General features: G+C 42.7%; 1 protein-coding gene across 5 annotated transcripts in view; it reads left to right on the plus strand.

Annotated features, from left to right (window-relative positions):
• ALG9 (ALG9 alpha-1,2-mannosyltransferase) overlaps positions 1 to 24,632 on the plus strand; it is a 36,586-nt gene that overhangs the window by 6,543 nt on the left and 5,411 nt on the right. For 2 of the 5 annotated variants that reach the window (XM_075442446.1, XM_075442447.1), the window contains exons 9-15: positions 3,493 to 3,615; positions 5,511 to 5,665; positions 7,893 to 8,022; positions 8,806 to 8,953; positions 9,276 to 9,405; positions 9,525 to 9,575; positions 15,912 to 16,042. In XM_075442446.1, the coding sequence (XP_075298561.1) occupies positions 3,493 to 3,615; positions 5,511 to 5,665; positions 7,893 to 8,022; positions 8,806 to 8,953; positions 9,276 to 9,405; positions 9,525 to 9,575; positions 15,912 to 16,042 (868 nt within the window). The remainder of the gene's footprint in view (positions 1 to 3,492; positions 3,616 to 5,510; positions 5,666 to 7,892; positions 8,023 to 8,805; positions 8,954 to 9,275; positions 9,406 to 9,524; positions 9,576 to 15,911; positions 16,043 to 24,632) is intronic. The other 3 variants (XM_075442448.1, XM_075442449.1, XM_075442450.1) reach the window with 3 other exon arrangements.

Here is a 24,632-nt window from a genome sequence, read left to right on the forward strand (position 1 = left end):
GAGAAAAGTTTTATCCTGCTTCCTGTGATCAGGGCCTTGGCTGTGACTTGCCGTGTGATGGCACTTTGAGAAGCTTTGTTCAGCTTCAGTAGAATGTGCTCGAGCTGTTTATGTGACACCTTGCTCTGTTGAGTCCTGGGTCTTAAACAGAGTGAAAATAAATTAAATGCAGAAAGAAAACTGTTATACTAGCACTGAATCAGACTTGCTTAGAATGAGGGCTGTGAGTCATGATCAAATTATTGTGACTTCATTACTGCTTAAAAGCTGAGCTACAGAGTTCCTGTCTGCCTGCAGGCTTTTAGCCTGTGACAAACATAGGGTGGGGCACCTTATCTTAAGCCTGTTTTACAATTCCTTTGCTTTGTCCTGAGCCGCCCTCACCATTACTGTGATCAGACTGCAGCATGGTTGCTTGTTAAATTCTGTTAACTTGCGTGTGAGTTTGATTTCTAAAATTGCTTCCGGAGCCTGTCACGGAGCTCAAAGTTCAAACCGGTTTCTGGCTTAGTGTCTGACAGTGCTTTCAGTTGGTTATCCACATGGAACCATAGTGCCATGAACTCTCTGGGCCACTTCTTCCCACTGCTTTCATCAGTCTCTCTCCTACAGCCCACATCTGCTTAGCTCTAGCATGTGGGATACTTGCAAGAAGTTAAATCTTCTGTCACGGTCTGAAGGCGATGCTGTGGAAGCATATTCCCATCACTGCTGTGCAGGGAGAGCTCTTTAGTGTCCCTCCCTGCCTGCTTGAAAGGCCTTGTTCTGGGCCAGGACTTCTTGTATGCAATGGGGTTGTTCTTTTTTTATGTTGCAGTTCTTTCTCACATCACCTTGAGTCGTTGTGGATGACAAGAATAAAGGCATTTTGCCCTGGGAGGCATTGAAACGAATGCCTCTGAATGGGTGAGTCATCACAGTGACCAAGCCTACTACTTTTTGCCTGGTGTCTGTGAATTATTTAACTTGCCTGTGTAATGGACTCTTCTTTTCTAGGTTTGTTTGGGTTTTTTTTTATCTCCTCACTCAGAGAAGAAAATCCCTCATAGCAGTAGGAGGAGAGGTTCCAGTGTGCTTAGTTCTTAAGGGCAATTTGGTCACACTGCAAAAAAATCTGAGAAAGTAGCCTTTTTGTTAAAACTGTGCTTCAGACCAGCTGACCTCCTTATTAGCAGAATCCCTCAGGACACCTCTGGGCCTCTAAGCCTGTATCTGGATTGTGGAGGAGGTGTGCTTCATGAAGTGTCCTTCATTCCTGAGTCCCAGGCTTCCAAATCAGAGACCAGACTAGACAGTGCCATAGTTAATTTAATTTACTTTCCATAGCAGTCAGGGCAGGTAGAAGGGTGACAATATGGTTCCTGGTATGATCTTTTAAAGATTTTGGACTTGGCTGTGCTGTGCAGCTTAGTTGTACCCAGAAAACACTGGGGGGTAACAGCTTATATCAGTTTAAGAAGCTTTCTGTCTCATCCTGGCATCTTCTGTGATAAAGTGGCTGTTGTTTATAGCAGTGGGAGTGGGGAAGCAGGCTGCGGAACCCAGTTTCAGTCCTTTTTTATTTAAGGAGAGGCCTTGGTGCTCCACAGAAGTAGTTATTATAATGAGTGGCCTAACCGGTGTCAACACTGCTGTAAGTCTTTACAAACCTGTACTATTGCCTCAGAAGAGAATCTGGAGGTGGCATGGCTGGGAAGAAACCAAAGCCCGCTTTACACACACTTCTAGATATCCACTGGAAGATTTACAGTATGGTATCCTGGACTGCTCAGGTTTTCCCTCAGGGACATATCCCAGTCAGCATCCCTGATTTCTAGTAATGGTAGTATGCTTCAGTCATAAAATGATTTGCTTTCTGAATGTGTTGAAGATCTGTCATACTGATTATTTAGAATTGCAGTCCTTAAATATGGAGAGCCACCAACAGAGTCTAGAGAAGAAGGAAGGGACAGTGGTACTGTTGTAATGTTGTCATACAGATAACTCTGTCATGTCCATCACTTCACATGATCTTTCAATCTACAGTATCCCATATTCAGCCTTTCACAGGCTGAGGATTGTGCTCATGTGGGCCTTGCAAGAATTATGAGACAGGTGGAGGGAAAAGAGAAGGTGAAGTTCTAATAATTCACTCTCTTAAGGCCGCCTACTCCCCAAAACCCAAATTTGTAATTGGTACTTGCTTTCAGTTACAATAGTTAAAGGTTTCCTAAATGAACCTCAGTTGCTTGGACTTTGCCATAGTAACTCAACATGTTTCTGACATTACTAGTGCAGCTTCTAATCATATTTAGCTGTAGGAGCTGCAGAGGTTTTGAGTTTTCCTTGGCTGCTTTTCAGTTGTCTGATTAATTTCAACATGGACCCTATTTAAGTGTCTCTGATTGCAGGAAATTGCTGCAGCATGTGACACGTCACAACAGTGCAGTGATTAAAGCCCCCGCGTGTCAGTTACTGACTGATTGAGCTAATCACACTAAGAGAGTGGCAAATGTGTGGAGAGGAGCCGGCATTCCTTATTGTTCAGGATTTTAAGCATCCTCAATTAACAGTCCAAGTAAATGACAGTTGGCCTGGCATTTCTTTCAATTTACATCCTTCGAAGCTTGCAGCTGATACCCAAGTATGTCATGTTAGGAGGCAGAGTTGACTTGCTCCTGTTTGACATTGTACTGTAAGAACAAATTGAGGTAGGGACACTTTAAATCATGTTGACTCTTAAGGAGGTACCAAAACTAGCATCTGGATGAACTTTAGTGGCAGAGTCTTTGTTGGGCTGGAGTGTGAATGTGAAGTATTTTTCGTGTTCATTTTTAGTACATTTTCTGCCAATATGGAGTATACATATCACTCCAGAATTATAATGATCTCTTATTAACATTGTGTGTTTTTGCGTTATTCCTCTGTTACTTCTCTGCAGTTAGGAAGAATGAATTTGGAGTAAAATTTCCCAGTTCTAGAAGTTTCTGCCTCTACTTCCTTGCTATGTAGTCTTTCTTAACGCAAGGGTGAGTTCTGTGTCACAGAACTCTGCTGGGTGAATCTGAATGTTAGAGTGACCTGTGGTTTGTGAGAAGCAGATGTGATATTGACTATGACCCCGTGAAAAAGAAAGGAGAAAAAGAATTTCTGAAAAGGAAAACAAGTTTCTTGGGCAGACATGATATGAGATACTCTGGTGCCTTTGTATGGCTATTGACTAACTCATGCCACTGTTATGGCAGTTTTACGGCCATAAGGGGCAGAACCACGAGACTGATTGGAGACAGCTCAGGCTCATTGCATGAGGCTTCATCCTCTGTCCATCTGCAAGATCTTCTGTCCACACCATTTCCATTCTTTGGTTCCAGTATGCTTGCAGTGGGGAGAGTTGATGTCTGTGGCTGATTATCTCAGTCTTCGTCAGGCAGAGAAGGAGCAAAGCTGCTGTTATATCTAGATCACATACATACTTGTATTTGAAAACTCTTGTTTCACTCTCTTACCCTTTAGGTACGGAACCCTGGTCCTTCTATTTCATCAACGGCTTTCTGAATTTCAACGTGGCATTTATTCTGGCACTGCTTGTGCTGCCACTGACCTGTCTCATGGAGTGTCTGCTTCAAAAATTTCATGGTGAGTGCAAGACAGCTGTGAGAGCCAAGCACAAGACAGTCGATCTCAAACTTCTTTCTAAAGGGAGAGCTTGCCTGCCAAAGAACAGCTTTCCTTTATTGGAAGTGAAACTAGGTTCAGGGAAAGTCTTTGGAATAATAGCAAAGTTCCTAGAGCTCATTACTCACAATGGAGTTGCTGTGCAGAAAGAACACACAGTGAGATGCATTTTCTCATGTGCTGTCTGCAAAAGGGCGGAAACATGTTTTTCTCTTGAAGGATGATTCCTGTGTTCCCTGCCTCCAGCTCAAGAAGAACAATGTGTTATCAAGGCTGAACTAGCCATACCCAGACTAAGCCTAACAAGTTGTATGGTACATAAATCATCAGCCAGACATGCAAATACATTAGAAATAGATCCGTCAGAAATCTTAAGAGGGAAAGAAACTGTACCCATAGTTCTTGCCTTCTTATCTGCAGCTGGAATTGGTAGCCTTTAGAGTTATTTGGGGAACCTTTTGCTGGCTCTTTCATTGTTACTTTTTGATACCACTGCCAGAATGTTTTCCGCAGGAGCTTGACAGAACAGAGTTACTATTTCCTCTTTGATTGTTGGGGCTGAGCCTACAAGTAGGCATCCTCTGGTCTCTGCTGCTGCCGCCCATGTTGGGATTGAACCTGGACTCTTCTGTGCACTGTGGAAGGCACTCTTCAACTCGCAGGACTGAGCCCTGGCAGGACAATCTTGCTACCCCATGCTTTGGGAAGTGTCCCCATAGGTGTGGATATACTGAGAGTGGAGAAAGGAGGAACCAGAATATTCCCTAATTCACACTGGGCTTTCTCTGAAATAAAATGACGTCAGTTTAAACACATGACATTTGGCAAGTGACTCTAGAGAGGAAAAATGTGTTGAGGAAGTGTGAATTCTTCTCTGCTGTTTTCCTAAGGAAGATTCATTAAGCGTCAGCAGCAGCCTCCAGATTCATCAGTCCAGTTAGTGCTTCGCTCTCTGATTTTTTACTGAATACAAGAAATAATAACGTCATAATCGTTGCTGAAAATGTATGTTAATGGGTATTTGCTTATAGCTATTCCTTGGATATGACTGACATACGGTCAGAAACCAGTAAAAACTCAGTAGGAGATCCTGTAAATGCAAGATTTCCTGCTGTTCACTTGGTGTTCTTATACTTAACAGCAGGAGCAATTCTGATGAGTGCTTTGTTCTTACTGTCTGTGAAATGCTGTTGGCTTAATTGCTTAACTCTGCTGTTGGGAGTAGCAAGGGGGCAGAAAAGGGACTGAAAATTGTCAGACACTGTAGAACCCTCCTCAGTGTGACTAAAATTCAGGGTAATTGTAGTTATTTTTGAATCAGTTATTTCCTCTGTTAAGCAGAAGGTGCCTGAGAGACCTCTCATGCTGTTATTTTTGTAATGAAGCAATGAAGGTTGTGGAAACTTCAGTGGCTAAACAACCATTTGTAAGTGGAAGGGTAGGTCCAGAGGAGATCCTTTCTGATCTTTGCATGTATAGCATAATACACAGCAGGAAATGTAGTACTTCTGACTATCCGTTAAGACATGTCAGTTCTTGATGGGTTTTGTCTCCTGCTTGGATTCAGTAATGCAGTTGCTTATTTTCTGATTTTGGTCTTCTAAAGTCTGTTGAAATTGTTAATATTGTAGGAACTCACAATAATTCTGTCATCAAAATGCTGTACTGACTGTTTGGACATATTACCTGGATTTTAACAACACAGCTGCTCAGAACATAGTGTGTTTGTGTCTGAATGCAATGGTATGGGTCTGAAGAACGGGCTTTTAATTGTGAAATGTGATTGTGCGAGATGGGGAATAGGATAAACCCCTCATTCTTACATTACTACTTTACTGAGTGTTTGTTTCTTTCAGTTCAGAATCTGGGCCGTCCCTACTGGCTGACACTAGCTCCTATGTACATTTGGATTGTGATTTTCTTCAGTCAGCCCCACAAGGAAGAGAGGTTTCTCTTTCCCATCTATCCCCTCATCTGTCTCTGCGGTGCTGTGGCTCTGTCTGCCCTTCAGGTAAGTTTTAGTGGAACATGTTTTTTTAATGAGCTCATACCTTTAGGAAGCATAACTGCTAGCTGACTTCTTTAACCTTGCTTCCCAAAGTCTGGGAAAATCTGCAGAGTATCTGTGTCTGTGGCACAATCTACAGTGACTACACAGTTCAGGACTGTCCTATGCATAACTTTTGATCATTGTCTTTAATCTGTTAGCTGGTACAGTTTTCTCTTTTGAGCCATGTTTTGTGGATAGGTGTTGAGACTCTGGAAGCAAAATGAACAGCCATTCTAACACTGAAGTGTGTGTGTGTTGCTGATTTTACAAGTTAAACCATAATCTTCCTGTACAGGTTGATTGAGAGTATATGGAAAACTATTAGCCCTCCGTAAGATGTTATGTAAAAGGAAAAATATTTGGGATTTCCCTCCTGGGTGTCATACAGCATGAGGTCATCTAATAATCTTGGACTTCAGTGCAGACTGCTTAACAGCCCAGCAAAAAAAGATCAAATATCATGGCTTTATAAGGTGATCACTTTAGGAGCTTGTCCAGGATTGTGTGAAATGATATATGGTTGAGAATATTTGCTTGCCACTAATTGTTTCATGATGACTTTGAGTTGTTCTCTGATCCCAAGTAGGAATTTCTGGTGAGGAGCAGTTGTGATCTTGAAGTACCAATATAACACAACATCCAAGAGATGTCATGAGAATTAGTAACTTGCTCATAGCATTGTGCCTCCTTTGTCTGCTGTTAAGCAAGCTTTGAGGGGCAGGAATGTGTGTGTGTAGGAAATGCATTTTGTTGTATCCTGGTAGGAATCCTTCACTGATTTGAAAAAGGAAAAGTGATCTTGTTTAGGCATTGGGGAAATTGTGTTGGACATTTAGATGAGCCAAAAATTGGATGTTTAGTAAATACCACTTGAAACGCTTCATAGAGTAAAGCTCTAGTATAGATTGGTATAAACCTTCCCAAAGCTTAAAATCATTCATCTTTCCTCTGTTAAAGAGGTGTAGGAATGCAGTCACTAGTCCCTGTTAGAGCCTGTTCCAGCTGTTCAGCCTCATTCTGCTATTACACCTCTGTTCTGCTATGCACCACTGCTGGCTGTTCCTACCCTGGGCTCCCCACCAGCGTTGCCTGCACCCCTCAAACCACTTTCACTCTTCTCCTGGTCAGTTGCTATTCTGACTGTTGATCTCCCATCACTGCTGATGCTTTGCAGTGCTTAGCTGAAGCACCCCAGATGAGTTTCAGTCCTTGCATTTGTACAGGGTCAAGCTCTGTAATGTCAGCAGTTTTATGGCTCTGACTGAGAATGGCTATGTGCTGTCAGCACATTCATCAGAGGGCAATGGTTTACGACCTTTGCCAAATATTACTTTAGGAAAATCTAGTGTATATTTCTGTCCTGCATATTTTAACACTGTTTGATTACATTTTGTCCAGTATTCAGTATCCAGCTGAGAATTTAGAACTGGTTGCCCACTAGTAGTATGAACTTGTCAGACTCTACTTCTCCAAACCACATGGATCTGGCTGTTATGAGAAAAACGCAAACAACAAGAGGAACAGAAACCAGATTACAATAGGAAGTGAATAATCAGTCCTGCAGACACTCAGAGCAGGAGGGAGGGATCAAGCCAAGCACTAGATGTAGTTCCTTCTGGGTATTCCCAGAAAGGCTTTTAAATTAGAAAAATCTAAAAGGCTTTTCTTTCAACAATTTCAGAGTGGCTTGAGTTTAAAGGTGGATACAAAATCTGCTGTATGTTCTTTTATCTACTTCAAAGCTGTAGTTTGTGCAGACAGGGTAAAAAAACGTAGGTCACTCAGTAAATCTGGGTCATGGAACCTCTGTTAGAGAGAAAGTCAGTCTAGAATTGAAAATGAGGTCTATCTGTGTAGGGAAGTTCTACAGAAGTGCCTGAAGGTGACACTTGCTGCTGGTTCACCTGGGAACAACCAAGCTGGAGCCTTGGTACAGAGCACTTTACAGCTTGACTAGAGGCCTTCCTAGGAAAAAGAGCTGAAAACGTCTTTAAATACTGTAGATGATTAGTTAAGAACTATGACTGAACAATGTGTTTCTGTGTATTTTTTTCATGAAAAAGTGAAGACCAAAGATCTGGTGGGAGGTGCAGGTACTGCTGTAAGGTCCTTATGAAAAACAGAATTTTGCCAAACATATCAGAGTTTGAGTAATTTTATATTGTCTTTTTTAAAATTTTTTCCTCAGAAATGTTACCACTTCATATTCCAGCGCTACCGCCTGGAACACTACACAGTCTCCTCCAACTGGCTGGCTCTGGGGACTGTCTTTCTCTTTGGCCTTCTGTCATTGTCACGCTCTGTTGCCTTATTCAGAGGTTGGTATTTTAGACTTATTCTGTGCTTTCCTGGGTATTGGTCTTGGCAAGTCTTAAGGCCTGCCAAAGTTTTGCTTCTTTGACTATAGCCGCACAGGATAAACAGGGAACCTCGAAAGTTTGGGTGTCATTGCTGCAGGGAAAGGAATAAATTCTAATGGTCACCATTAATGAATGATTATGCATATGTGTGTGTGCGTGTGTGTATATGCACATACATGTCTGTATGTCATACATTCAGCATGTATGTATGAACGTATGTACATATGAATGTATCACTAGTATTATATCAGTTAAAAATCTGCTGCCTTTCACCTTCAGCCAGTACAACTATACTAATATAAAAGCTGTACCCAGACTAGTATTGAAGCAGATACTTCTAACTTTCAAACACATAATCCCACTTGAAAAAGCATTTTCCCATGTGAAACTTGTAATTAGGTGCGTGTGTCCTTAATGGAGATGGATTAGATATGGTCCTTAGGTACTTGCTTGAATCAGAGCCATGCGGTGAACATTCCCAGCTCATCAATATTTTTTTGCTTGATGGTAGCCATTGACAGTCAGGACAGGAGAATGTGAATAAAGGCTGTAGGGTACAAGCACTTCTAAAGGGGGGGGAGCTTTGGAATCCAGCCCCTCTTTAGCATAGACCAGTTCATTTATTCAAGAAGTTATCAGTTAAAAAGTTATGTATGAACAATTATTTGTAGTCTTTCAAAAGCAGTCATGTAAATATCACCTATTTCTTTAGCCTTATTTACAACTTTCTGCCTTCCGTAGGCTACCACGGGCCCCTGGACCTGTACCCAGAATTTCACAGGATTGCTACTGACCCAAGTATTCACACTGTGCCGGAGGGGAGACCGGTTAATGTCTGTGTGGGAAAGGAGTGGCACAGATTTCCAAGCAGCTTTCTTCTGCCAGATAAGTAAGTAGTTTAATGTGAAAGGTACAGTTTGGTGAGACTCATAAGGAGGGGCAATTCTCATAAGAAGTATTTATGGGAGTAACCTTCAAGACCTTGTATCTCTGTTGACACCAGCATATCTGAAACAAAGGATTCCGAAATTTGTTGTCAGCAGATTATGTTGGCCAACAGCTACTGAAAATTTTTAGCGTGACTGCTCCTCTAGCAGGGCTGTCTACCCTCAGGAGTGAAGTGTCCTTGGTTATGTTTTTGGTTTTCTCCACACAAAATGTTACTAGCTCCTGCATTTTCCTGCTGGGCTTTCTGACACTGTTCCCTGCAGTTGGCAGCTCCAGTTCATCCTGTCAGAATTCAGGGGCCAGTTACCCAAACCGTTTGCCAAGGGACCAATGGCCACACAGATCATTCCCACTGACATGAACGACCAAAACAAGGAAGAGCCATCTCGTTATGTAAGGATTATATTTCTATAATATTTCTATATATGTTTTCCTTACCTTACTGTGTTATTTGTATTAATACAATACTTATGATTGAGTCTTCCCATTTTGTTTCCTGGGGACCGTACAAGTTACAGAACAAAAATGGGCTCCCTCCAGCACTTGGAGATTTCCTCGTATATGTGAGTGGTTTCTGTTTGCATTTCATCTGCCTATTTTTCATTTAAAGACAATAATAATAAAAAAAAGAAACAGAAGTAGTAATCATTCCTAGTTATTGCAATTTTGGGTTTAGTATGATGTGTTACTGTGATCGCAGGAAAGTGAACTGAGCGAGTAGTTTGAAATCCCCTCCAGAAAATGTTTGTCACTGAGCAGAGACTGAAATTTTCCTTTGTACTTTCCTTTCTTTTTAAATATAAATCTATTCATCATATATGCAAATGAGAAGGAGGAACTTAATTTGGAACTTTACTGAAACAATTGTATCAGTGATTTCAGTGGGAATCTGTTAAGATAATGTGTACTGGTATTGTTAATTTGTTGCTTTTCCTGATTGTATTGTATTACCTAAACAAAAGCAATGCACCCGTGAATATTTTAAAATTATTGTCGGCTAACTTCTTTAAAATTATTCAGTAGGTTAGATCTTAGCAGTGCACTAGATATTTAGTCATCCTTTCTTTTTTGTCCTAAGGGTTGAATGAGAGGAACTGCCAAGAAATGTGTAGTGCTTTCTTCATTCTCTCTTAGCATCTCGGGACATAGCTTTGGTATGTCCAACTGTATATAGGAAACACTCACATGTAATGGACCAGGTCTCTGGTTTACATGAGTGGGTCTATCCTGGCTGAAGACAGTAGACATATGCTTGTTTATGTGGCTCATGACTTTGACCTGTTAGACATTGTACAAGGACTTGTGATCTGATCACAGAAGTGGATGGAAAGCAGTACTGCTACACAGGAGCAAACTGTGTGGGTAAAAGCAGGGATCAATCTCCTGGGTTAAAGCTCTCTTATTGTGAGCCTGATTATGTAGTTACTGGAAATGGAAAGGAGGCGTGTTCCCACCTGAGAGAAGTTGTCTGCTGCAGTGCATTTAATTTACGAAATCTTTAACCGTGGCATATTTTTAGCACAGACAGCTGGCTGGTGTACAGCCTGTGACTAATGGAGCAAAACACACTTTTGTTTCATGATTGTTTCTTAATGTCATCCTACAATTTTGTTATTTCTCATGCAAGCAAAAGGCCCTAGGACATGGGAAATTAGCTACTAAATGTGAATTTTTAATGGGATTTTATAACTTTTAATTCTGACCTGCTAATAATACCAAGAGCACAAGATCTTTTCTCAAGTTTAGTGAGCTTACGAGTGCAAGCATACCTAGATTTTTTTTAGAAAAAAAGGGTTATCAGGCACTGGAAAGGACCATCATAGTATATAAATCTGAATGGCATGAGTCTGCTGCTCATTTGAAGAGGAGAAAACAAACGGTTTGAAAGGATTATCTGAGCCATAGGCAGCTTAAAACTAATTAATATCTGCAGAAATGGGACTGATCTCTCTGTCCCATTCTCTGAGTAATAGATACTCGGTAAGTATCTATTACTTCTCTGCTTGAAAATTGAAGAGTAAATCTCAGTGTTTCTGTTGCTATGAGACACTGGGGAAAAGAGTGATTTGATCTTCTTGTTTCACAATTTTTCCTCCTTAATCATGTTGACCAGCACTTAACTTGTACTTGTCCTAAGGGGAGATGCATTTGTCTCTGAAACCACTAAGAAAGAGATGAGGAGTATTATCTCTTACAAAGATGTATCCAAGTGGGAACAGTAGATTAGACCTAAAAGCTGAAACTGTTAAAAACTCCTGACATCAGAGGAAGTTTTTTTTAAGACTTTATTTTCACTTCTTTTCCAATTGCCTTTAGATCTGTTTTGAACTATATGAACCCCCTGAACCTTGGTTTCAATTTTTAGATATGCGTTTGAGTCATCAGTAAAACCATTGAACTTTATATGCGGTAAACCAACTGTTATGCTCTGTGTGGCCAGGCTGACATCCATTCAGACACCAGTGAAAGACATGTGGCTGCAGCAGTACAGCAGCAGGCTGCGCGCTTAGCTCCATCTCTGTACTATACCATGCCCACTGCTGTTACTGAGGATGTGATCAAATGTAGTTGTCCACCACTTGGCATAGCGGTTCCATCAAATAAAAAAAGAGTGGGTGGAGGAAAAGGGAGGGAGAACAGAAGAGGCTAGGATGTAATTTAGAAATTCCTTGCAGCTCCATTCACTAAGACTGACATCTTTCTACAAAGAAACATTTCAAGGTCTGTACACCACCGAAGTCTTGTGTAAATCCCCAGATGAATACATAGGTGCTGTGTTGGCCCTCTGACCAAGACGAATATTGTCCCTAGCTTCAGTGTAACTTGTAAGAATGCATTGTGCTGTACTTGAAATGGTAGAAGGGAAGTCTATCATGGCAGTCTATTATGGCAGATAATTCATATGCATTGGAAGTGCCAGCCCTTTTAGGGGAGCTTTTAGAGTAAGAGAAGCGAGATCAGTCTTAGCGCTTGAGGCAGCAACTTGGCTTGCTCTGAATGAGTCTACATCACTTACAGAAAAACTTGGTTAGTGGTTTGGGAGTCTTTTTGCTAATGAGCCAGAACCTCTCTCAGGGACTGGAAAGTTCTTCTCATACAGTGCAAGAAGTAGATTCAAGATTCTCCTCAGATGAGTTTCCTATGGTGTAATTTCATTTGCCACTCAGTTGTGATGCCACGGAGCCATCTGGTATCCACCTAATTAAATTGTTTTCAGCCTAAATTGTTACAATAAACCCCAAAGGTGCTTCAGAAAAGTAAATTCAAGCATGTCCAAGGAAGTTTGCAATAAAATTTTGTGGCAGAGCAAACTGAAATCTGGGATAGCTCAAGGAAGAGTTTGAGGGAGTAAAACAGAGTAAGACATAGTCATCCTGGAGAGTCTTAGTTGCCTGCATTTAAGATAGCTGATGGGTAGAGGCCTTTGCACACCTGGCTTAAGGAGCATTAGCTTTTCATTTGACTAATAAACTACCCTGCTTTGTTCTTCACCTTTTCAGTGTGGCAAACTTATGCAGTGACTCTAAGGAATAATGTATTTCCTTGTTGAAACACCTGGTTGTCACACATTACCTTTTTTTTTTCTGACTTGATGAGGTGTACACACTGTTGTGCAACCAACAAGACACAACTGTTTATGTTGTGTTCTGCCATTGCTAATTAAAGGGAAAACTGACACTTTGGAGAGCTGGCCTCCTAAGGAATGCGTATAGATCTCTCATGAAGGTCAGAGACCCCCCATGTGGAAGTCAGTGAAACCAAATTGTTTGTTGCTCCCCAACCTTGATCATGTTGCTGCCACCAGGCACATAACTTATTAATGTGAGTCCTCCACCTGATAGGGTCCTGAGTCTTTCCCTGCCAGCCCCTGTCAACCTGACTGTTGGCAAAAAAAGGAAATAAATCTGGAGGCATCTGTCATTTTACAAAGGTCAGTGATGATCTGACCTTGCAAGAACTGCCCTGTAGCCTGTGCATTGAAAAGCTTGTGCATGAAACAGGTGAGATTGCAATCTACATTCTGTTCAGAGCCCCAGAGGGATGAACAAGGACCAAGAGTTTGTGTCACCAGCTGAGAGATAATTTTTGTGTGTGCACTGTTGACAGGATCTGGTTATGATGCTGTGTGATGCTGGGGCCATTGAGCCTATTTCCAGATGATGATTCAGCACAATGATTAGTTTTTGTTGCTGTCTTCAGAAAAAAAACTTGTAACCAATTTACACCAAGATGCATGATGGAAGTTCTTAGCCTAGCACAAAAATTTCCTTACAGGTCACTTAGCATCCTCATGAATTTCTTTCTTAAAAGTGCAGTGGATTACTCGGTGGAAGGTGTCCTTGTTTATACCTGGGAGTGGGAAGGAAACATGTTAGGAGCATGCACCTGTCCTCCTGTTCATGCAGTTGGGAGTTCAAACACAAACTTGACAGCAGCAGGGTATTTGGGAAGAGCTGGCTGGACCGTTTATTTACTTGCCAGTTTCCTTGGCGTTTGCTGATCTAATAAGACTGGGATTAGATGACACAAAGTGGCTTGGCACTCTGATAACTCTGTCCTGCTGGATGCAGGGATTGGTGGCAGCTGTAAACCGAGATATCACACTTGAAAACTTCGTATTTTTCCTAAATTCCCATGTTAAGTCTCTTTCCTTTCTCCCTTGTATTCCACCTGGGTGAAACATTTGCACAACTAATGAGACTCATGTTGCAATTTGCAAATATTTATTGCTCAGGAGTTATGCCCTGTCTTCTCTTCCGCTTAACCTGAGGAAAGACTCTGGTGATGTAATTTTTTTGTATCTAAATACATGTATTCTAGTTCCCTGATGTCTCCCAGATCAAAATATCTAGATTATTGAAGGAAAACACCAATAATTACTAGGATGTGCTGTACTTCACTGGTGTCTTTTCTGAGAAATTTCAAAATACTGTACTACGTTTTAATGTACAATGCTTAATAACATATCAGAATCAGAAATGGGAATTGTTATTCCCCTTCAGCAGTTGGGAATACTGGAGTGCCACAACGATGACTTGCGGATATATAGAGCCCGAAAAAGCATCCAAGAATTCTCTGCGTTCTTAGTTTGCAGAAAGAAATACTGGAGATATTAATCTGATTGGAAGTGGCACAAGAGTGTAAGATAGTTGCAAGCATCAGTCCTGTTGACTTCTGGTCAGCTTCTCTCAGGTCACTATTGCAAGTTTTTGCCAGAAAACTCAGCCAGTGCCAGATTTGAGAAAGCATGGCCCTTGGCTTACAAAACCTACAGTCAGCAAAATATCCAAGTACAGAGGTAATAACTGCTAGAACTTGCTTTGCTCCAGTGGCTGAAAATCATTATGCCAGCAAAAGCTCAGCCTTGCTGCTGTATATTGCATCCGTGAAGGCCTTGTTTTTCTGGTGTATTGTAATGATATAGCTACCCTGGTACAACTGAAACATGGCCTTAGGCTTGGGATTATTTTGCTTTTGAAAATGTGACTTAGATCACTTAAAGACAATTAGATCTTCCACAGGAGGACATCAGCTCTTATTTGTAACCTGTTCTCTCCTCTAGATCTCTTATGCTCAATGCAGAGGTTTCTACACAATGTAGCTTCCTGTTGGGCTACCTTGTATGAAACTTATCTCACATCTGATGGTTATGATTAAAAGGAAGTTTGCCCTGGTAGGAACTCAAGTCTTTTTTGTAGCTGACAGTTCACATTTGACTTGGCAGAGTTTTTATCCCTCAGCAGCTCAAGTGCACATCTGTAGGGACACCTGCGAGGAGTGGGGAGAAGAGGGCAGGAGATGGGGGCTGTTAGCCAGAAAGGACACAGGATATTCATATAAATGAGTAGTACAGCCTGTTCATATCCAAAGCACTCTCCCCAGCAGGAAGGAGAAGGTTGCGTAACACAAGTCTCCTGAGGACATTGCCTGCAGCTCGTTTAACTGGGAGGTCACACACATAATTGTAATGTTGCTTCCTCGAATGCAGTTTCATAATTTGGCAGGGGGTCGTCAAACATTTTGGTCAGCACAGAGCAGTTACTTGCGTCATAGGCAGCTGATAAAGACATGACTGTGCTGATACCAAGTCCATATGGTCTGAGAGGTGCGTGCAATGTGATGTCCATCTGCTGCGAGTGAGGCAGTGAGTGTCAGCAGTGCTCCAGGACAGGTTATTCATGCACAAACCCCACCATCATTTATGCCAGACAATAAGCTTACTCTGCTGAAACTACTTACTGTTTTCCATGATTCTGCTTAAGCCCTGCCATGAGGGGACAAGACGGGTACCATGAGGCTTGCAGAGTTAACAGGTTGTAGAGCGTGTGTGATCCTCATGGGTAACTTGCATTGGTCTGTATGTGCTCTGAGCCAAATGTGCTGATCATGACAAACAAGTGCTAAGTTGGTACATTTCGCAGCATCCATGTTTAGTATTCCTCTAGTCTACAGATATATTTCTCTGGATGTGCCTTGACATAAGGTGCACTTCTCACTGTTGTGCGTATACTTTGGAGCAGAATTAATGAACTGCTGTTACAGTAGTGATAGGAGTAGTTATTCATAGATCGTTCAAATCAACAATTTTTTCCACCACCTCAGATTCACCTCTGTGACTTGACAGTTCCTCAATAAGATTACTGGCAGAGGTACTTCCCCAGAGAGGGACCCCAGGACTCTCCTGCTATGACCAGAGCAGTAGTGGTAGCGTGTATTCCCACATAAAGATTTTACTTGAGAACATTGAAAATATTTTACCATGTGTCTTGCATGAAGCATTTCACCTGTTGCTAGAAATTTAACCCCTTTGTCATTGAGAAGTAACAGCCTGTCTAAATGAACACATGCAACTAGAAGGCTACAGGAAATAAACCACAAGATTGTCTTTCCTTTTGCAGATTGACATTTCCAAATGCCACTATCTGGTGGACTTGGATACAGCAGCTGAAACCCCAAGGGAGCCAAGGTATTCTTCCAACAAAGAAGAGTGGCTAACCATTGCCTACAAGCCATTCCTAGATGCTTCCAGGTACGCTTTACACATTTGAGAGCGAGGAAGAAAGGCTGTTCAATTATCTGCTTGCAGAAGTAGTTATATACATGGAGAAAAGATACATTGGCAAATGCCAGCTTGAAATCCAGTTTCCAGTATGGGCAGCTTGCTGGCTACAGCGAAACCTTTGTCAAACTTGTACTTGAAATATTTATGACCTACGTTGTGTTAGAAGGTGAAGCTAGCTGAGCAGGGTGGTGAGAATGATTATTTTTAAAAAGAATCCTCCCTGTGCACTGCTTGCTGAAGTAATGTTTTTTGTTTTGCTTTCTAAAGAAATGGGGTGTATGTCATCTCCTCCCAACAGGTTTTTGAATCTGCTGTCTTGTTTCAGCCAAATTCAAGACAGGTGTAGGTCAGTCTCAAAGAGCATGAGCTCTTACAAATTTTAGGAAAGCTGGCAGAGAGAGAGAGGAAGCAGTCTGATTGAGTGAAAGTCAGCAAGGTCACACCATTATTAGGCATCGGAGAATCCATGGAAGAGACCTCTGCTAGAACAGACCTCTCCTGTCTGAACAGGAATTTCTGTGAGACATGGAGACTGAAATTGCTCTCCTCCAGGCTAATGGGGTTTGGAATCAGGGTTGTCAGACTGGGAATGTTGTTAATACATTCCTGCAAAGACAGAAACTCTGGGCTGTAAGGGGATGGTTGTTTAGTCATTTAAAGCTCTGGTCATGTAGCTGTCATCACAGGATAGAGAGGATGACTAGAAAAATCTCTGTGAAAAACTAACACAGAGTTCAGTGTCCTCCTATTTTCTGTGTGAGACCTTATTACTTCCTAGTAATAGGACCCTCCAGAGGAGGGGGCTGGTAAAAGCAGTTCAACAGTGAGAAAGAGTGATAATATTAGAGCAGCTCCCAGGACTGCTGTAAAGTTCCCAGCTTGCTGACACAAACAAGTTTTCTTGGCAAGGCTTTTCATGAACTGTGTTTTCTGAGAGACCTGCTATTACATTTGGGCAGGACTTTGGGAAGGGAGAATGAGATGTCCAAGGAGTCTTATTAATGAGGCAGTAGAAGCATCTGCATAAGAGTTTTGCAAAGGACTCCTGCAGAACATATACCCCTGAACTTGCATTTCTGCTTTGAAGACACATTCACGTGTTTTTAAAGCTGGTTTATCTTGCTATCTTCTGCTGAATAGCCAAGCTTTGATTGTTTGGACCTGATCTAAAGTCCTTTGAGGTCAATCACAGGCACTGAGTCAGGTCCAAATGAGCCTTTAAGACACCTTGGGTTAACCATGGGGATGTAATTTGCTAGGGGTGTTTTCAGAGGTAGCGGCTGTCTGCTGCAGAGATGCTAGCCTGCCTAATGAAAGCAAAGTGAATTATTCTAGTATGGCTGTACATCACACACATTTCTCCAGAGTGTCCTGGATTCTCCACGGCTTCCTTCCAGTTTTGCTCATTTTTCCTGGACTTAACTGATGTTTGGTAGAGAAGGAGCTGGTCTGTCTCATGGGGCTTTTCGAATTATTGCACTTTGAGCCCCTACCCATAGCCTCTGAGCTTTTGATTAAGGCTGATGAGAGACATTCAACTGCTCTCTCTTCTGAACCCATTTCGTATGCCCATAGAGGCTGTGCCCTGCTGAATCAGCATCTGTCTGGAAGACATAGCACAGTATATCTGCTCCTTTTGTGGGGAGAGAGTTGATTCTGCAACTGTAGGCCTTACCACAGGACGGACACAAGTTTTTTGAATCCTCTACTTTCACCCAGGCTTTTTTGTTCATTCTTCCCTTGGCTGCGGATTTTTCCTGCGAGGTGCATGTACATCTGATACCGTCTCAATCTTGACCCTACTGCAGCCTACAATGCTGACTGGAATCAGTGCAAGGAGTTAAGCTAGAGCCAAATGCACAGCTCAGTACTGAGCTGAGTCCTTGTCGCTCTCTTCACTGCTTTGATGCTGTTTCCATATGAGTTACTCTATGACATTTTTCTTCCTTCTTTTTTCCCCTCCTTCTTATTAGGGGAAATTGATAGGATTAAGGAATTTCCCTGTTTACAGTAAACCCCCGTATCCTGCCAACCATAAATACCTGGTTGGCTTCTCAAGAATTTGGCTGAATACATAGGTAGATGCGCTGTTGCAGCTCTGTGCTTCTAGAGGAAATGCTATCAAAGTACTTCCTGCAAGACTGAGGCTGGTAACTTATTCCCAAGCTTGGCAGTGAAAACCTGTGCAATCATTTTGATTTGATATATGATACCATATGTTGCGTTCAGATCATCTAAACTCTAGCTAGATTCCCAATCTGTGTGTTTCTTGTTGGCTAAGTATCTCTGCAAGCCTGCAGCCAAATTCTGGTAACCCAACCAGTACAGGGATGTTGATTTCTCTGTGGGGTCCTTCATGTCTGGCTTGTGAAAGGAGAGTGCATGTGGCTGTTACCACTGGAACTAATGGCTTGGCTGTTTGTAGCAAATGTAGCATCTCACCAGGGAGCAGCAGCTTGTTGTGAGAAGCTGGAAGTCACAGAGAAATCCTAAAACTTCAAAGCATTACGAGCTTGATAACGATGTGATGTAAAGGCAGAATACTGAGGGTGAGGAAAGGGGAGCATATTCCCTGACTAAGCAATCACCAAGACTTTAGGACAGATCATCTAAAGGTGATGGGGAGGGAAGGGGATCTTTCTGGCTGCTATGTCCTCCTTAACAAAAGATGCTGTTGCATTAGTGGGAAACTGGAATAGAAGAGGGTTTGCAGAGCATGTCCCAAGAGGAGATCAGGCAGTCAGATCCTTTGCCCTGCTGGTGTCGCCTGTCAGCCTCCTCCACTCCTGTTCTTGTGCTGCACGGAAATTCTCTGTGCTGTTCCTTATCAACGCCTCATAGCTGGAGCAGAGGGGAGGTGTGGTTCCTTCACTAGTGGAGGAGGCCAGGTTGCCATAGCAGCAGATCTGATTTCCATCCCTGCTGTTAGTACCTCCAGAGCTCCTGCAGTTTGGAGCATTGGGCTCTGTCCCTTCAGCAGACCTGCAGGAGTAGGCAGGTGGGGCAGCTCCAGTGCACAGTGCTGATGAAGGACTAGAAGGCTATGTGCTTATCTGGGGGGTAACACTGATGCTGAGGGACGAGAGAACCAGAGTGTTGCCCCATCTTGTCACCCTGCTTGTCTGACAGATTCTCTGTTCCTGCCTGAAGAAGAACGGTAAGCTGGGAACCTTGGCCTGCCTAGCAGGGCAAATGCGTGGCAGCAGGCACAGCTTCCCAAGACAACTCACAGTAGAGTGAAGAGCAGGAAGAACAAACCATGCAAGGTCTGGTCTGCTCTGGTTTTAGATAGTGTGTCATTTAAAGGTATCACATGTAAAACTGGATACTACAGCCAAGGTCAAGGCCCCTATTGCCACCCCATTCACAACAGCATGAGCAAGAGTGATTTCAGAAAGGCTCTTTTTGGATTGCCTGCTTCATAATTTTTTGTCATATTTTAAATCTCTTTGTGTAATTTGGCCCTTGGAGAAGAGGGTGGATGAGTGATTAAGGGGCTCAACTGGAACTTGATGCCTCCATGATTCTGTCCAGGTCTCTTAAACCCTTCCTGTCTTGCAGTTTCCCATTTGGACCGAAAGTTTGTTAGCTCCCCCTTTATCTCCAGGAGTTTCTTGGCAATGAATCTTAGAATCATAGAAAGGGTTGGGTTGGAAGTGAGCTTTAAAGGACATCTAGTCCAACCCCCCTGCAACGAGCAGGGACATCTTCAACTCAGTCAGGTTGCTCAGAGCCCCGTCCAATCTGACCCTGAATGTTTCCAGGGATGGGGCATCTGCCACCTCTCTGGGCAACCTGTGCCAGTGCCTCACCACTCTCATTGTAAAAAATTACTTCCTTGTATCTAGTCTAAATCTACCCTCTTTTAGTTTAAAACCATTGCCCTGTGTCCTATCACAGCAGGCCCTGCTAATATATTAGTCCTCATCTTTCTTATAAGCCCCCTTGAAGTATTGAAAGGCTGCAATAAGGTCTCCCCAGAGATTTCTCTTCTCCAGGCTGAACAACCCCTGCTCTCTCAACCTTTCTTCATAGGAGATGTGTTCCATCTCTCTGATCGTTTTTGATCATTTTGGTCATGAATGAAAGAATGAGCAGCTTCACTTCATAATAGCAGTATCAGGTAAATACCTTTGCATTGTTTTGCATCCAGGTATTGGAATTTTGCTGCCACATCCATATAAAGGTTTCCCATGGCAAATGTTCATAATTGATCTATGGAGCTCCTTGCTCTGAACGTGTCATAACATTTCTAAAATAAGTGTTGTTTGCTTTGGTTTTTTTCCCGGAGTGTGATTGATTTGTAACTTGCATAAAATAATAGGGCTCAAGGAGTTCTCAAAAGGGGAAATGACAAAAGTTTTGCAGTAGATTGGCAGGTTACAGATGAGTTAGCTAGTGGCAACTGCAGATCTGCCTAGCAATTGAGTGAGATGCGAGGGTCTGTCTCACCCTGCAGACCCAGGCATTAGCTATTGTCCTGCTCTTGAGATTGGAGAACCTCATTTGCAAAGCAAGTACTATTGGTGCAGCTTTCTGTCTGTGGCTGCAGTAGTCTCCCTTGCTGCTAGTCAGCCCGTGCTTTGCTTTCTTCTGTCCTTACCTAGTCTGTAGATTACCAAGCCTGCTAGAGTGGGTGCTGCAGAGCCTCAGAGGGAGGACACTGAGAGTTGCCGCAGCATCCAGTTGGAGGGTGCTCTGGGGGGCATCAGTGATGCTCTGAGACTGTTTCAGGGATGCAGCGAGTAGTTCTATAGTCCAGAAAGTTGTTGGCAGACCTGATAGTGGAGAAGGTATGGAAATCTCGGCAAAAACACTTCTGTGTTTTTGTTTTGTTTTAATTTGAGACAACAAATTCTAGGCAGTGCTGTCTCTCTTAGAGTTGAGAAATTGATCATCCTGGGGAGTTTAGCTGCAGGAGAGCAGCAGTGACACAGTTGTAACAGCACGTTAGGTGCTAGAAATTGGTAAGCTGAAGGGATCCCAGAGTTAGTAGATCTGTGGGGAGAGTTCTTCCCAGGGTCAGACACACAGGTCTGTGGGTAGAATCAATGAAGTTGCATCAAGAACTCCTATAATGATCCAGGCTGCTCACATTTCTGAGCATGTACCTTCCCCCCCACCCCCCCCAGCTTAACAGAATGATGCATCTCTCAAATCTGGCACCTGCTTCTACACAATGATTTGAAAATGCCCCCTACTACTTATGAAGTAAGTCTAAAAACACTATGAAAATGCAGCTTTTTTTTTTTTTTTTTTTATAAAAGAGAATGAGGAACAGAAGAAGTGTCGCTTTGAACTGAGCTGTGAGGGAAGCTGCCAATGTAGATTTCAGGCCTGCAGCTCAGTGGGTGCAGAGCAAGGAGCATTTGGGGAAAAAAAACCCCCATCAAACACCTCCTCACCCAAAACCAAACTCCAGCTCTTGTTCTTTGAAAATAAATGACCCCAGCAGTTCAATTCACTCCTGCTGAACTGGAGGCTTCTGGGACTCACTGCGAGTCTCACATTGATGTCAGCAAGTGCAAATGTAAATCTCAGCTGGCTCTGATAAATGGTGCTGCTAATTGAATTAGAGTGTACTCCAAGCCACCAGCTAATTATGCTCATCAGGAAGCTGCTTTGTCCAGGTCCATTAAATTCTGTATTGGCTGAGCACTCTGAATCTGGCACAGAAAAGGGGAAATATATTACAGCTCCCCATTGAGGAACACATATTTTCCAGCTTTTTAGGCTGAGCTGTCTGCTTGCTCTGAGAACTTGGGTTTTCCATCAAAAAAAATATTCTTAGCACAAAACTGATTATTCAGTCCCCTTGTTCTAGCGGATCGTACCCTGGTTTGATAAGACACTCTGTCTCATTCCTTTTAATGGTGCTTTCCTCCATGTTACATTAAATGTTTTCTCTACTTTTGTTTTACAAGTAACTAAATTACTTCTTAGGTGCGTGGTTGGTATAAAATTGAACACCTAGAGGAAGTGCAGATGTTACTATGTTTTCAGAGAGCTTTGATCATGAGCTTCCTGTGTATGCCTGTAGCTAGAAGGTACTAGGTCCTGCTCATGTGGCAGAGATTCAACTTCCTCCTGCCTCTTCTTTCTGCCATTCCCTTGTCTTCTTCCTTCTTAAGCTTCTTTCTGAATTCTGCTGTCACTGGTGTAAGAAGTTAAGGTTACAAGATGAGTTAGGAAGAATCTCCCACCACTGCATGTATCTAACTGTTTCTATTCCATGTTAGTCTATGAGCTTGGAAAGGGGCATTTGAACATCTTCACTTAGCAGTCCTTGCTTCCATTCCAGAAGAGTCTCCACTGGCATTAGTAGAACAGGACTGTTGAGTTGCTTTCTCCTGAAGTTCAATAGGCAATTCACAGAAATATGCTTGACACCAAACGGTACTGTGGTTCCAGCTCTGCTGGGCCTACTGGTAACTGTGCACCTCTGTCCTAACTGGGAGCTGCTATGGGTGCTGCAGCATTCGTTCCCCTAGAAAACAAAAAGGTGGAAAAGAATTCAGACACACACACCCCTGGAATGTGGGGTATCTCCTATGTCTGGAGCATAGCAAGAGCTGGGCAGAATTTGCATGTTGCCTGGCTCCAGCCTGGAGTCCACCACTGAAAGAGCTGTGCTGCATCAGTGTTCCAGTAGCATTGCACTAGACCCTTGGCTGCCTAGTGATTGTAGACTTGATCTTGCTACCAACATGCTGCTTGGGAAAGCTCTATGCTGATTAAAGCTACACACACTCACAGTCTCTGGGGGGACAAATTTAGAAGCAAATGCAAATAGAACATTATATATATTCACTGTCATCTGTCATCCCAGCCCCTTCTATGTGCCATCTGTTGTCTGAGGTTGCTAAGCCTGACGAAGTGAGGTGACAGGAGGTAACTATTCCATCTGAATTTAAAGCTCTATCATGACTTCCTGAGCTGTAGGTGCATCAGCAGCCATGGTTCTCTCATCGTGGCTGATGAGAGCAGGCATCCAGGACTTCGCTACTGGGTAGTTACTAGCAGCAGAGAGAGAAGCCTTGTGCTTGTGTCGAGTCTGAGTCTCTTTTCAGTGAGAAAGTTGCTGCTGAACAAATAGAAAGGCTGACCTTATAGCTGTGGAGCAGATATGTTGGTACTACCATTTATCATGCCATTTTCAGGGTTTCATGTTTTTATATCTGAGATGTGATTCTTTGAGCACATAAATGCTACTATTTTTAAGATGCCTATTTTCTTTTGCCTTTTTTTAACGTGTGTCCTTAGACTGCGTAATTGGAACCAGTGTAAACCATTCCATTTTCACCTTTATAAATCTTGTTAGGGAAGAGTCAGTTTGCTATGGTACCAGCAGTCTGACTAGCTAACACCTGGTGGAAACCAAGGTCTCCTTATGGACTTGACAGTTTGAGTAATAGATCGTTTCACCTTGAAGAGCAGGGTGAACTTCACTTTTGGGGTCTCCTCTGGCTAAATGAGGTTTACAGCTCTCCATTCTTGGAGCACGTACTTCTTGTTAAGGGGGAGGAATACAGGAATGTAGATCAGCTGTGGCCTTTATACACCAATTCACTGTATTGTTATGTCGTGAGTGCCTTGGCATTATGTATGACATCCACTTATGGGAAGAGCAGCTGTCTTTCTGCTCTGTGCTTCTCATAATTTTTCACCCTCAGTATTATTTCCATCGGTCATTCCTGCCTCTCCTTTTTTGATCTTCTTTTTACCAACAATTTTTTCTCCTCCCGTTTCACTGCTGATATAAACTGTGAAACAGTGAACACTGACATTTAAACTGCTGCTAATAAGGGCTGACTTGCTAGCAAAGTTAGGAGCATGTGGAGAGCTTTCATTGCTCAGAGTTGTTGTTTCAGGCTGTCTGCAAACTCAGAGTGGTTACATTAAGCTGGCTTATTTGGGAGGAGATTTCTGCTACTGCCAGCTCCTGGAATATGCTTTTGTTCTAGAAAGCACACATTCTGAACATATGCCATGACGACCGTGTGAGCACAACCGTGTGAGCTGCATTAGGCCTGTATTTCAGAACACCAACAATTAAATGGTGTAGGGAGTGTTTCTCACAAAAGGTATAAAGGAGAGGATGTACAGACAGGATAGCAATGTTTTTGCAGAGCTTTGAGAGGCACACAGGCGCTTAGTTCTGTTGCCCCATCAATCAGATCCACCATTACTGGCTGCCCACCGCGTTGCACAGTGCTGGCCTGGGCAGCCTGTCAGTATGTAGATGCATCTAGGTCAAGGGGAGGATGTGAACTGGATGCTGTTGTCTGACTACTGTCAGCAGTACGTCTGGACTGAGTGACTGAAAGCATTTTCAGTGCTACAGACTGTATACTCGGGACCTCAGCCATCAGCTGAAGGTGCTGCCTTCCTCTCTGTCCCTGAGCTAATCTGCACAAGGCTAATTCAGCAAATTACTTCATCTTAACCCAAGCACACACGCTGAGCTCTGGGGAATTGTGCTAGTTTCTGTCCCTTTCTTACAATGTAGCAGCAAGCTGGTACCCACCTTATTTTTCATTTTCCTTGTTTTCAACAG

The sequence above is a fragment of the Opisthocomus hoazin genome, chromosome 24 (genome assembly GCF_030867145.1).
Source record: "Opisthocomus hoazin isolate bOpiHoa1 chromosome 24, bOpiHoa1.hap1, whole genome shotgun sequence".
In the NCBI taxonomy this organism is placed as follows: Eukaryota; Metazoa; Chordata; class Aves; order Opisthocomiformes; family Opisthocomidae; genus Opisthocomus; species Opisthocomus hoazin.